The sequence below is a fragment of the Boleophthalmus pectinirostris genome, unplaced genomic scaffold, assembly GCF_026225935.1.
Source record: "Boleophthalmus pectinirostris isolate CB_2022bp ecotype Guang Dong unplaced genomic scaffold, ASM2622593v1 HiC_scaffold_19, whole genome shotgun sequence".
Lineage (NCBI taxonomy): Eukaryota > Metazoa > Chordata > Actinopteri > Gobiiformes > Gobiidae > Boleophthalmus > Boleophthalmus pectinirostris.
Genome location: NW_026571140.1, coordinates 16,552,831 through 16,566,973, shown reverse-complemented (window position 1 = coordinate 16,566,973; position 14,143 = coordinate 16,552,831). Strand labels below are relative to the sequence as shown.

General features: G+C 38.8%; 2 protein-coding genes across 4 annotated transcripts in view; both read right to left on the bottom strand.

The window, feature by feature from the left end:
* Positions 1-373: 373 nt before the first annotated feature.
* On the bottom strand, positions 374-4,370 carry lrrc28 (leucine rich repeat containing 28). The gene is made up of 10 exons (XM_020941621.2): positions 4,233-4,370; positions 3,861-4,093; positions 3,749-3,789; positions 3,633-3,670; positions 3,392-3,529; positions 3,067-3,273; positions 2,813-2,915; positions 2,570-2,730; positions 2,337-2,496; positions 374-1,867 (listed from the first exon to the last, which is right to left on the bottom strand). The coding sequence occupies exons 2-10, from the start codon at positions 4,026-4,028 to the stop codon at positions 1,798-1,800; spliced, it is 1,086 nt and encodes a 361-aa protein (XP_020797280.1). The 5' UTR covers positions 4,029-4,093; positions 4,233-4,370; the 3' UTR covers positions 374-1,797.
* Positions 4,371-4,742: 372 nt separating this feature from the next.
* The window catches only part of igf1rb (insulin-like growth factor 1b receptor), a 24,699-nt gene continuing 15,298 nt past the window's right edge, over positions 4,743-14,143 (bottom strand). For 2 of the 3 annotated variants that reach the window (XM_020941695.2, XM_055154488.1), the window contains 17 exons: positions 13,956-14,100; positions 13,315-13,523; positions 13,106-13,235; positions 12,766-13,010; positions 12,444-12,611; positions 11,955-12,162; positions 11,562-11,863; positions 11,012-11,145; positions 10,769-10,928; positions 10,587-10,686; positions 10,421-10,491; positions 10,108-10,337; positions 9,900-10,007; positions 9,642-9,804; positions 9,140-9,269; positions 8,919-9,053; positions 4,743-8,202 (listed from right to left, as the gene is read on the bottom strand). In XM_020941695.2, coding sequence (XP_020797354.1) covers positions 7,677-8,202; positions 8,919-9,053; positions 9,140-9,269; positions 9,642-9,804; positions 9,900-10,007; positions 10,108-10,337; positions 10,421-10,491; positions 10,587-10,686; positions 10,769-10,928; positions 11,012-11,145; positions 11,562-11,863; positions 11,955-12,162; positions 12,444-12,611; positions 12,766-13,010; positions 13,106-13,235; positions 13,315-13,523; positions 13,956-14,100 — 3,164 coding nt within the window. In that variant the 3' untranslated portion in view covers positions 4,743-7,676. The remainder of the gene's footprint in view (positions 8,203-8,918; positions 9,054-9,139; positions 9,270-9,641; positions 9,805-9,899; positions 10,008-10,107; positions 10,338-10,420; positions 10,492-10,586; positions 10,687-10,768; positions 10,929-11,011; positions 11,146-11,561; positions 11,864-11,954; positions 12,163-12,443; positions 12,612-12,765; positions 13,011-13,105; positions 13,236-13,314; positions 13,524-13,955; positions 14,101-14,143) is intronic. The other variant, XM_020941696.2, reaches the window with a different exon arrangement.

The following is a 14,143-nucleotide window of genomic DNA, read 5'->3' as shown; positions in this document are numbered from 1 at the left end:
AACATAAAATGGCCGCGCCCTCTGACGTCCCGGAGGATTACACGGAGAGCTCTTCAGAAACCCATCCCATGCACCTGCTTTCCACTCCCACTTAGTTCCTTATTTTATTTATTATAAATGAAACAGTAATACACTTCATCGGCAATTCAAATAGCCTAAAGACATGTCCCAGTTATGCCTGTAATTTTAAATGTGTCAGCGTTTGAGGATTTGAAAAGAAACGCTTGGTCAAATAGTGTCGGAACTTTTTGGTGATAATTATCTGTTCAAACTCATTAGCATTAGCAGTTCCTTGCTGAGCAGAATCTAATTATTGTGTGTAAATTTATGCTTAACACAAACGCAACTGCAAAACAAAACCAAAAAATAAACATTGCATGTATTCAGTCTTTAAGAGTTATTCAGTTCACTATTGGAACTACTTACTATGCAAGACAGAAATTGTAGGCATCAATCATATACACCAAAGCATGATCCATGTGAACAAAATGGAGTTGCATGAACAGGATAGAAGATTAATTTCTGTTTTGGGTCTGGCCTCTCCTTTTTTATCTGACCTTTATTCATGTGTGAACGCTTTGCCTTTGTTTCCATGAGCGCATGCAGAACATGCACCTTGTGTGTGTACTCAGTGGAGATACGATAGTCCCACTGGGCCAACAGAAGGTTGAATCATCAGTGAGACAAGAACACGGTAATGGTTGAAACATCGATTCTAGTAATGGAGAAGATTTATAATTCAACCTTTTTATATCCAACAATTCTCCAAGTGATTTCTCTGCTCTCTAACTGTGTGCATTGTCACTCTAGAGATCACCCTCTAAGAAAGCTGAAAACATCAAGTGGCAGATATAATACATGGAGCACAAAGAAATTAGTAATCACTTTCTACATTTAAAAGTCTGACAAAGGATGCATTGAGACCTTGGTCTGCAAATTCAGGCTATTTGGTTATTGCTTTGCCAAGATTAAAATACTATACAATACGGCATTAAACTTCGCCCCATCGAGAAACAAACGTGGCACCATGAAGACAAGTTAAAGGTCAGATTTGGGGAGAGACACTCTGCCCACAGTAAGCAAAGACTTGTTAAAGGTATTTTTGGGCACTAAAAACATCCATAGTGAAATAAATGCTAGATAAATATCTTATTAATACCATACTATGGCAGATTTCAGGCAAACCACTAGTGTCCATAGAGCACCTTTAACTTAGAATAGAAAAATAACAAACACAGTGGAACATTGGTAAATATTTACCTCAGTTAACCAACACATATGATAATTTACAACAGTAAAAATGCTAACAGACTTCTGTTATAAAACAAACAGTCAGGCTTCTGTCATCACTGACTTCACTGCCAATGTATTTTTTTCTTTTCTCAATAATTAAAAAGCATTCCTGTCACTAAAGTAGCAAATATCCATACTGATTCAGTGCAAATAAAAATGCTGTCAGTTTTAAACACATTGGTCAATTATTGTTTTGAAGTGTCATATCTGAGCAACAAATTGTACCCCTCAATATCAATACATTTGCTGTTATTACATGCTTGTGAAAGATTCACTATGTGAAGAAAAGTGTCAAATTATGCATTATGCAAGTATGTTGAAAAGCACTGATCCAATTAAATAATAGTAGCATAGTTTTCTGGTTAACTTATGAACTGTGGTTATGTTTTTTGGAAATGTTAGTGTCAGCTCTTGCAAACTGTCACATAGGTTGAATATCTTCATTTGCCATGTTCCAGTAGAAGTAATTTTTCAGAGCAGAATTTCTCTTGAAAGTAAACTAGGTCATCCCTGAAGGTCAAAGGTCCGAAGGCATTGACTAGAACAGCAATAGGCTACAAAGCTCACTGTTGTCCTAAAAAAATAAGAATAAAAATAAAGAACATAACAAAGTTAGAATTTTTGCTGTTTCACAACACGTTTAGGATGCAGCTTAAAGGCACGCTATGTTAATTTTCTCGTGGATAGTCTGCCACCTCCTCGGAATTGCCTATGTTCCAATGCCTGTGTGGCATTAAACTTAACTACTTCTCTCTTGAAAAAGAGATTCTGAATCTCAGTTGGACCTCCTGGTTAAATAAAGGTCAAATAAAATAAAAATATTTCTATAGAGACAACAAAGTGTCAGCCATTAGTTCAAGTTGCATATCAGACCTTTGGACATAGAAGGTAATGGACTCCCCACTATATTGCCCACTATAAAAATTACATAGTGCACCTTTAAACCAAGCCTAGGTCTGACAGTGTATCAGATAAACATGCTAAATAAGCAACAAAATTCTGTATATGTCTGGTTTATAATTTATAAATAAGTGTCTTCAAACCTGCGATGCACTCCTGCCAGTGCTGTATCTCTGAGGGGGAACAGTTTGGGGTAAATGATGGTAAACATGGCTTGGCTACAGCGGTGACAGTGGCCCAGAGGAAACTGCAGCAGGTCCAGGAGACTCTTAGGCAATGTCATGTTAGGCAGAAGTTGCAGATCTACAAATAATGATTGGGGATAACATCAGACCGGAAACAAATATAAAATCAATGCAGCACAGACTTTGCTCACCTGGTAACCTGTGGTGGTAGACACGGTTCAAGGTCCGTAAGGCAAGCTCCTCCAAGGGAACCACAGTACCTGACCTTGAGCCTACAACCTTTACTTCAGCGGGTAGTGCTCCCAGTGTGTCATTTGTACCTTCTTCCTGTACTTGAGTAGAAACTCCGCACCTAAAACACACATTCACTCAGTGAGTTTATAAACTGAACTATTGAATGCATGTTTTTAATGCAAACTACTATAGTTTATTACCCGCTGCAGCCAATAACCTTGTTGTAAAGGTAGGAGGGAAGACCTTTCAGATCTGAATTGTGGTCAACAAACACAAACTGCAGTTCCCGGGACCGGCCTAAATCTGAAATAAACATGTATTAATCTTTCAGCATTTCTCCTTCTCTTTGGTAACACAATAATATTGTAGGATTTTATGAAGAATTCCCTTTGTGACACAAGTATTTTAAGTGTTATGCCTAGCAGCATAATTAGGAAGAATACACATTACAAACCAAGTGGAAGAAAGTTGAGTCTGTTAGCAGCCATTGAAAGCTGGTTGAGGCGATGTAGCCAGCAGAGCTGCCGGGGAACATGTCTTAGGTGGTTGTGGTCTGCTGTGAGATTCTGAAGTGATAGACAATGGTGCAGTTTGTCAGGCAAGGAGATTAGCTGGTTCATGGACACATCCAGAGTCTCAAGTTCCTGTAGGTCACCTATCTCTAAAAAATATAAGATGTAGAGTAAATGTTACTAATGCACAAAGACATTGCCCATTGATTAGTGCAAAATTTTGCTGAAAGGTTACATATACACATGTAATAATAATCCAGGTGATACCTGAAGGAAGGCATTTTAGCTGGTTATTGGACAGTCGCAGATGCCTTAAAGATCTCAATCGGCCAATTTCTGGACAAAGCATCTGAAGAGCATTGTTGCTCAAATCCAGTGACTGCAGTCTTGCCAAGTTTCCAATTGCTTGAGAACAGACAACATATTTCATTATTCTCAACAAGTTTATATAAACAAGGGTGACAGTTGCTGGTAATGTCTTTTTAAATGCATGAACATATCCACTTACCTTCTGGGATGATAACTATATTATTTGAGTGTAGATACCTTACAAAGGCATAGAATTGTGCATATTAGAGATCCAATGTAATGACACCTGTACAATATTACAGTACTTCCACTTACAGTTCGATTAGATTTGGAAGCTTCTGTGCAAGATTATCAGGCTAAAAACAGAATAATACACAATGGCTACAGGTTGCACTGATGCAGTATTGAATGAAAGATGCTTACTTACCAGTGTAGTAAGTGAATTCCTCTTCATATATAGTCTCTCAAGAAATTGAAGGCCTTCATCTTTAAGCAATTCAACTGGAAAAATGTTCAAGTTCTTATAGTTTAAAAAAAGGTTTTTGTGTCTTTCTTGCTTTGCCATGCATATGGTTTCATGGAGTTCAGTTGCCATCTTCTTCTAAAATTATCCTCCACTTGAAGAAAAGAAGGTCTGGTCCTTTTACCAGGGCATCACAGCTGTTAGTAGAATGATTAGCATAGTATTAATTCAATCAAACGCTAAAACACCCTAGGTACGATCCTACTCTCAGACAAACAACGAATGAATTAAATTGTAGTAGACTTGTAGACTAGCTCGAAAATTTACATTTAGTACCTTAAAGTTCTTTTCAAATAATTTTCAACATGTCTGTTTCGAGTTCCCAATAAAAGCGGAGTTCATAAAATACAAGAAAGGCAAAACTGTAGTAGCAGCAGTCACACCGTAAACAACGCTTGACGTCATGATTACGTCCTGGTGAAAGGGCATTGGACAAAATACGCATGCGCAGCTCGCCTCAATACTGCCACTACGCGTCGGCAGTCGGTATGTGATACCAAGAAAGACTATCAGTCTTTTCAACACTGTAATAACTTAAAATCAAACAAAACATATTTCAAGGTAAGAACTACATAATATTAAATTATTAATTATAAATATTAATGGATATACATTTGACCCACCTTTTACAGTTCAGCTAGACAACCTGACAGGAGCAGTGAGAAACAACCTGGACATAGATCACGATCTGCAGCACCTGTAACTGCAGGGTTTACCTTCTGCTCATTAAATAGCCTTTCTTTGCTTAGCAAAATTCTAAAACGCAATTCAATAATGCACAACAGCTTGCATATATTTTTTTATTCATTGTAATTCTGTGTAGAAAAAAGAACAAGAAAACATTCTCTTTCCTCTCAGCCAATATTCCCCCCAGTATTTATAAGATTTTCATAATAAGGAAAATTTACAACTGCATATACAAAAGAGAAGAAAAAAAAATCAGTCCAACAGTTAATTTAAAAAATGCCAAGTGTCAGAAGGCTATGAATAATTTACATACATCAAACCTTGGTAACAAATTTGCAATGTAACAAATAATAGAAACAGTTTGTTCGAATAGCTGTCCACTTAGTATGGCATTCCAGTGGTATGATGTGAGGCAAAAATCAGACCACAAACACTCTTTACTCCATCCAGAGCACAGCCTATCAGTGTATCTGCAGGAGGCCATGGCTAAATCACTAACAGTCCTTTACAGGAAGCTATAACCTGCCTTCATAGGGGAGGAAGGAGACTCATAAAATAGCAGAGTTTGGAATGCCTTGTCTTTGGAAAGCTATGGCAACAGGTATAGGCACTAGCACTGAACTGCCATTAACTAACAAAATGAAGTAGCAATAAATATGTGTAAAATACAACACATCATAAACCAGTTCCTGGGTTACCAGAAATGTTTTTGCAGTGTTTGAACAACATAATTAGTAAGCTTACAGGCCACATGTCCCTGGAAATCAAAGAGCTCAACTGGAACCAGATGTTGTCTACTCATGAAAGCCTCTTTTCTACCTGAACCTTTACATGGCTTTGCTCATTACAGATGAGAAACAAGTACAATTTTTCAAGGCCACAGAAATGTATGGGAATAAAGAGTGTCTGTGAAAGGAGTTGTTAAAAACGCATAGTTCCAATGGAGCTGGTTTAGAAAATATGCACAATGTCCTGCGTTTTATACAGAAAGTAAGTAGTACATGACCAGATAAAATAACAACAAACTACTTCAACCCAAACTTTGCCTTTTGTCTTTCTCAGCCTCAGGATGGCATGGTTTGTGGTTTGAATTTGACCATTATGTCAGCATTTGGTGGTTCTGTAGTATAATTGCAGCCAGAAAACAGATGAGATGACCCTTTAAACATATAAACTGGGGGAGAGTGAGGTAGATGGATGGTTGAAAATCAAAGGTTCTCCACAACATATGTTGAAATTCCAAAAAAATAAAAAAAAGATGTTAAAATGGTGGAGTTGTCAACAATGACTTGCAAACATAAACAATTCCAAATGTTACTTACTGAGATGTATGCGCCCTGATAATTAAATTTTGTAGCATTTACTTTCAATAAAGTAGCAAAAAATTGTTTAAGGGAACATATTTTACTGGGCTAACATTTTTTTTTATTCTTTTGTTTATTCAAGTGCCTGTGTTAAATATTTTTACCAAATAAAAATACCCAATAACAGCAGCAAACAAAAAGTGCTGCAATTTATAACTTAATAGTATAAAAGTATCAAATTGCATGTCCTTTAGTACTCGCTTATTAGGCCTATAGTGACCCCTTGTGGTTATAAAGATATGACTGCTCTAATTTTTTCTTTGTGTGAAAATGAGAGGTACATCAACACATAAAACGTAACTAGAAAAGGATTTGTCTCATATTCTTGACCTGAGATTTAGTTGGAACTCAGCAGCAATGCCTGACCTCTGACCTCCGTTGATTAAAGTGAACCCCCAGTCCTGATTGGTGGGAGAGCTGCAGAGGACAGAGGGAGAGGCTTTCTGTGAGAAGACATGACACTGATGACACTGAGGTCATCAGCCTCTTCCAGTCAGACGGGTGGATATTCCAGGTTTGACACAAAAAGGCAAATTGCTATACCTTACAAACAAAAACTGAACCAACTCAGATACACTTCACACAATTAAAAGAAAAATGGGCTGTAGTGGAAAGACAAAACCTGAAAGATTTTTTCTTTACATATTCTGTTAAACTCTATGAAAACCACTACAGAAAATAAGGAATAGCAGCTTTTTGTACATGATGAATGTCTTCAACTGTAGAAAAGTGACAACCACTGGTATTAGTTAAAATTGGAAATATTAATGACGAAAGAGAAGCCTACAGGTTTCTGTTCCTAGGTAAATGCCGCAAACTGGTACAAGTTTAAGTTTATTCTTCCAAGTTTTGAACTTTATGACCTTCCCTCTGCAGTCCATGCACATTTTGTGTTTTTTCTCGCTTTACTGACGTTAAGACTCAAGCTTCAGCACTTTGTGATAAGATTGATATCAATAATTGAGGAGGTCGTTTTACTAGTTGAAAAAGCAGTGGTTTGGAGCTGAAGAGGGCAATAAACGCTTTAATAAAGACAGTTTATCTTAGCAGCTCTAAGTACTTGTAACTTTCAGTCTGGAGTGTTGAAGAATCAGCAAGAATATAGAAAATAAAAATATACACATCTGACAGAAAATTTGGCAGGTTTAACATGTCCCTCCCTAGATATGAACTCTAGCCCATGAGTTGCTGAGCTGGCTTTAGGCAGAGAAACAAGAGTACGAACTGACAAAAAAGCTGACCTTTTAAGTGCTTCTTCATTAGATATGCTAAAAAGTCACCAAAATGCCCCTCTAAAGGCAATCACCAGTCACTGACAAAGGCTTACACATTTTCCTCATTGAAAATACATATAAAAGTTACAACCATCAACTTACAAAATATGTTCAGCCATCTTTCCCTAAATTATTTTCTTGCTTTTTTAAATTATTATTATATATATTTTTACAGAAAAGCAAGAGAGTCATATTTAACAACCAGCTGGTAGAAACCAAAGGATTTCGAACAAGTTTGTGAATGTTCAGTAGAGCATGGCCTAATTTGATGTTTATCGCTGTAGCATAGGTCGGCGCTTGAGTCCTTGTACTCAGACATTGTTCCACTCCTGTGAGACATAACGTTCTGCACAACAGACCATGGCAGGTTTGCTGTGGGTGCTGAGGTGGTCCAATCAGCAGGCAGAGGACTGGGGGAGGGGCATGGCACGTTCATTTTTGCGCCCTCCATTCATGTGAGCATAAGGTGGGAGTTCATCTAGGGATGGTCTCATCGGCTGAACCCCCACGCCCGCGCCGAGTCCCGTGCTTGCCCCTGACAGTCCATTGGCTGCCTGCTGACTGGGGTTCTGCTTGTCCGTGGTAGAAGTGGATGTACAGGGGGATGAGGGGGGGCTATTAGTTAATGATGGGCCTGGTGGGGCCTGTGTGCTGGGGGAAGGAGGAGTCTGTGGGCAGGTTGGAGTCTGCTGGGACTTTGTTGAAGACGTAGGGTCCAAAGGTACCTCGTCTATGTGGTCCATATCATCCAAGTTTTCCAGATGGTGCTGTGGGGTGTCTACAGGTTTGTTGTCCGCGCTGTAGAAGAAGCTGGCCTCCTTGAACGAAGGTTCAAGCTCGTCTTTTACACTGTTGATGATTTCCACAAATGACGGGCGCATCTTGGGGTTGTACTGCCAACACATCCGCATCAGCTCAAACCTACACAAACAAATTAAGCATAATGAATGTTGCGTTGTCACAACACCAAAATTTGAATCTCACACTTTTTAGGCAACAAAATGTAATTCAGGCTTCAGGATACTAGTAGTTTCTTTAATATTACCATGTGATGTTATAGTGGTTTCATAAACTATTCAGAAAATGTCTAATTTTGTGCCTATGTACGAGCGGCAGTAGTTCAGTTCAGCCCACTGATCTGAAGGTTGGCGGTTCGATTCCAGATCTCGACATAAAAAAAAAAAAACACATCACAGGTTGAGCAGTCAGATCCACTGACCCACCGGTTGGCTGGTGTGATTCCAGCTCCCACAGATGAATGCTGTCGTTGTGTCCTTGGGCAAGACACTTAACCGACCTTGCCTACAGTGTCTGCGTACACTGGTGTGTGAATGTGTGTGTGAATGGGTGAAGGGTTCTTTGTTGTAAAGCGCTTTGAATGCCTTGAAGGTGGAAAAGTGCTATAGAAAAACGTGACCATTTACCATTTTACCATGTAGGGGATTCTTTTCAGTATTGATATTTAAGACTAGTATCAAAACTAGACATTCATTTGAAGTATTAATTAGTGACAAACAAATTATGCATTAAGAACTTCAAATGTTTCATTTTCACAGACGCAATTGTACATGTTTATTTCATTCAGAAAATCAACATACTACCTTATATTTGTTTGAATAAATAACTTCCATTCTTACAGCATGTCAGGGCAGTTCTGTGGTTTCTCCAGCAGCCCTCCCTCCATGACAAAGCGTAGGACCTGCTCATTGGACAGACCTTGGTAAGGCTGTTCGGCTAAAGTAGCAATCTCCCACAAGACAACTCCAAATGACCTGGAACACACACACAGCTCATAATGAATGACTCTATTTATTAAAGAGTCAAGACAGTTTATTCAAATAAACACACAGGCTCTTACCAGACATCGGAGTATGTGGTAAACACTCCATCCTTCAGGGACTCTGGGGACATCCAGCGGACAGGGAGCAAACCTTTGCCACCTTTGCGATAGTAGTCTGTCTCATAAATGTCTCTGGTCATGCCGAAGTCTAGTCAGAAAAAAGGCATATAAAATGCTGATGTAGTATTCACAACAAGATACATTTAGTTACAAATGTTAACCATATGTGAGGTGTTCAAACAATCTTTGTACCACATTATAATAATCACAATCACAGCCTTAATAAAGCATGAACAAATACTTAATTCATAATGAATTAAGTTTATAAAATTATTCAGACTTACCAACTACTTAATTAAGATGTTAGGGCTATGGTATTAATTAAGTAGTTTAACGTGTCAGTCTATGAGACCTTGTGTGTACTTGAATTCGGGCCATATATGCACAAAAACTAAGCTTAACACATTCTTCTTGTATCACATGGCATGGACATATTCTCAGCAGTGCCTCATGACTTTACCTCCAATTTTAACAGTGAAGTCCTCAGCCACCATGCAATTCCTTGCAGCTAGGTCTCTGTGGACAAACTTGTTGGCATTAAGGTAAGCCATGCCATCTGCAATTTGCCCTGCCATCTGAAGCATCTTCTTCAGTGGGGGAAGCGACAAGCTTGACCACTGCTGCTGAGATGCAAACACAGTTCAAGCTTGATACAAAAGTTCTTATACATAATTTTAAAACAGAATGTTACATTTGGGAGAAAATTATTCAACAATACCTCCTTTGGTCGAAGAGAGCGTAGGTAGCTCTTCAAGTCACCTCTTGTCATTAGTTCCATAATGACCAAAGTGGGCTGGCCTTGAGAAACAACACCAAGTAGTCGAACCTTTTCCAAAAGAGCAAAATTACATTTTAGTATGCAAACTAGTACAAGAATATAGTAAACATGAGAGAAATGTTATGATCTAAAATTTAATGAAACTCACCACATGATGACAGTTGAACTCCTTCATGACAGAGGCCTCATTGAGAAACTCTATTCTCTCCCTCATACTTGCTGATTCGTTCACAGTTTTAATAGCAACACGAGTCTCTGTTTCATCCTTGACAACCCCCTTGGCTAAACCTTCATACACCATGCCGAATGAGCCTTGGCCAAGCTCCCGGTTTAAGGTGATCTTCTCCCGGGGCACCTCCCATTCATCTGGTACATACACTGGGAAAAACAGGATAAATAAATCATTACGTTTCCTTTACAAACATGCAGCAATATACACTACATGTATCATAAATACTCACTCTCTGCTGCACTGAAGTATTCAGGATTGACTGATGCATATAGAACTCCATTACCAAGTCGGTCACTATTTCTGAATAAAACAACAAGATATTTTAATTGTCTGTTTTTTGAGGTCTGTCTTTAACCTATCCCAAATTTAGCAAATTCACAGCTAAAGCCCTATACCTTTTCTTGTATTGTAAAACCAGCAAAGCAGCCAGAAGACCAATGAATAGTAAAACAGTGATGGGAACAAAGATCATAGTGTAGATAACATTTTCATATCCTGTTGAGAAAAACATTGCCATTTAGCAAAAAATAAATAAAATCAAGTCAAATACCATTAGAAGGTGAGGAGGGTAACTTACGTTCAGCAACATAAAAATCCATAATTTGTGTCCAAGATCCATTGCCGGCTAAAGATGTGGCTCTTATCCGTACAGAATAGTTGCCTGGGCTAAGATTGGACAGCTTAAAACCCCTTTGTGCTTGAAACATCCGCCCAGAGACACATTCGTGCTTTTCAGTCTAAAGGAAAATAAGCAAGAATTTATGTATAGTGCACCAAAATACCTATTGGTTGTTACTACCTACACAAATTAAATAAATACCTCAGAAGTCTGCTTGAACTTGATCTCATACATAAGAATAAGACCGTTTGGGTGAGCTGGTTCTGGCCATCGGAGGAACACTGAATCCTCATGACCTTCCCAAGAAATATGTCCTGGGATGTCATCTGCTTTTTCTAGAATTAAAAAAAAAAAAAGAATACATGAAAAAAGTGAATATCAGGATTATTGGATCTAAAACCTTTGCTAACATGGAACATATATTGGACATACAGTATGTTAAATTTACTAAACCTCTTCTAAGGTAAATGTAGATTTGCTGCAACACTCAAAATCACATGACATTCACATCACATTTCTCACCAGTTTCTGGAACATTAATAAACACAATGACACACATTGATGAGGTGTAGTGATACATTTTGTAGCTGTTAAGGGCAGTGAGCTCAAAGTTTTTGATTATCTTTTCCAAATCCAGTCTGTGCAGATGCAGTACAGAACTTTTGTTTTCTTTGGCCTATACTCAGCCATAGCTTCCTAGCAGATATTAATGCTCAATTCGCTAATTTATATGCATCATCTCTGCTCTAACCTGCAGGCTTGGTCCTGGAGAAGACAAACTCAGCAGCACTGCAGCGCTGAACTTGATGGTTGCAGGCATGAATGTCGATGCGGTAAACTGTAAAAGGCCTCAGGCCAGAGATCTGGAGCTCACGCTCAGTCACTGATTGTTCCATGAATTCAAACGGCTCGGTTGGTTCTGGCTCTACAGTCGTGCTGTTACTGCCGCCCTGGAGTGGAGTGGTTGTGCTGCTGTTTGTGCTCACTCGGTTCCTACGTGAGTGAGTAGAGTTAGCAACTCCAAACAGGTCTCTGCGACGGCGATCAGGTGGTCTGGAAAAATGTTATGTATTATAAAAGAGCAAATACACAATATATACAAAAATACATCCATGTTGTTAGTTACAAATAAAATTACATTTACCTTGGTGTAAAAATTGAATTATGTAGAAAGTTTTCAAAAACTTTTCGGTATGAAGCATCAGCAGCTTCTGCCTCCAGGTCCTCAGCTGACTTGGGACAGGGGCAACAAGGGCCTTTTTCAGGCCCTTCTGTATCTGGCTTGGTGGGTTTGGTCTCCTCTTCCTGGTCTCCTAACCCTTTAGCCGCAATCCTGATGGGAATTTTTAGCTCTGAAAAAAAAAAAAGTTTTAAAACGCTGGTAAAGAAGTAGTGTAATACTACACAAAACCAGGTATTATGGTACAAGTTTGTGGACTCATCAAAAATATGCATTAAGCCTCTTTTACTCAACATAAAGGGATATTTAAACTTCTCCATGTTATGTTTCAAAATATAAACTAAGCTTGTTAACCTTTTCATCTGCATTAGTTATTTTGTCAAAAAGCATGCTCCTTTAAAATTCTCTTGTTGGTTCACCATTAATGAGGAGCTCAAGATTGTGCGTGTATACCTTTAGAGCAATAGTTATGCTGATACAGTTCACGGTCCTCCGCTTGTTGTTGCCATCTGACAAGGTAGTAGGTCTGATTTCCATTTGGTGAAAGAGGTGGTGACCACCTCACAACCAATTGTGTGGAAGAGTTTGAGTAGGCTCGAACATCCTGTGGCATTGAGGGCACTGATGGACACAAAAGTCATATGCACACTGTTACTTGAGAAATGTTTTTGATATTTACCTGTAAGCGAAGTTTTGTTCAGTTGTTTATTTGTTTGGGAAGAGTCAAAATATAGCAACAGAAATATGTGTAGGATGCATCCTTTGTTTTGTTTACCTGCAGGGCTTGTGCGGATGTAGACCACTTTGCTTTTTGCACTTGGTGCTGTTTGGCCCTGCTTGTCTTCCACCATAAGTGTGATGGCTTTGACAAAGATGGCATACTGCGTCCAAGGCTTCAGGTTGGTGAGCAGAACTCCAGGATCTGAGTCCTTGTCCTGTCGCAGCTCTACATCCACCATATTCCAGCTGTTTGAACCACAGCCATCCTGTCCTTCATACTCTGTTATATTCTGATAGGGCCTAAAATATATATGTGAATATGAACACAAAGTTAAGATTACAAATTACAAATTAGTTACATTAAAATTTATTATTTTAATTGAATGTCAACTCACGCTTCCTTATAGTAGACAATAAAACTAATGAGATCTCTGTAATCTTTTGGAGGGCGGTAGCGCTGCCACGTAAGTTTGATTTTTGTACTTCTTGTGCTGTTTGACTTAAATCTCAAAGTATACCTTTCACCTAAAAGAAGACATGAAGACACAGTGAAGGGTGCTATACTTGTGCATCTACCTGTGGAGTGGGGTGCTCAGATCCTTACAACTTGCTCTGTATCCATTGCTCCTGAAGCCGATCTCATCAAAGTGGTCCTGAATGCCTGTCTTGTTCCACATCTTGCGGATCTCAGACATGCAAAGTTTGGGATTTCCTCTGATGTAAAGCTTTCCATTTTTGATGGTAAGGTTGTGCTTCTTCCAGTCCCACAGGTATTGCAGCTGCTGATTCTCAATTGCATAGAATGCGTACTTGCTAGATATCGAAACAAAGACTTATTAATGTCCAGGGTAACACCAGTGAATACCAATTTAATATTAATCCTGCTATGTTAATGACTATTTATTTCTACTAAGAATATTTAGTAATGAAGACAACATGCTGGAAGGAATGTAATACTGGGCCTTGAAGACATAATTTCTCCAAACAAAGTAAGGGGAGGCAAGGGGGAGTGAAGGTCTTGCTATGACCATGAAAACCCAGTTGCGTTTACACAAATCAAGGCCATATGGAAAATTTGCCATTATTGACGTCGTATTTGCCTCGGTCTGTATACTTACCGTACAGTGATTTGTGCTACTGGGTGATTATACCATTTTGTAATTCAAAACAAACAAGCTGGTGTACCACGGCAGTCAAAACAAGGACTGTAACAGGATAGAATGAGGTTGGTGTGTGTGGTCATACTCTTCAATAAGCATTTCTCCATCGATGATTTTCAGGCTGCGAAGGAAGGCCAAGGAACTCAAAGTGTTGGAATAGCGAATTCGAACATAGCCAGTCACCCTCTGGATGGAACCTGTGAAACTCTCCAACTCTGCAACCATATTATCTACACCAACACAGAGACATAGTAATCTGTTACCAAAATAACA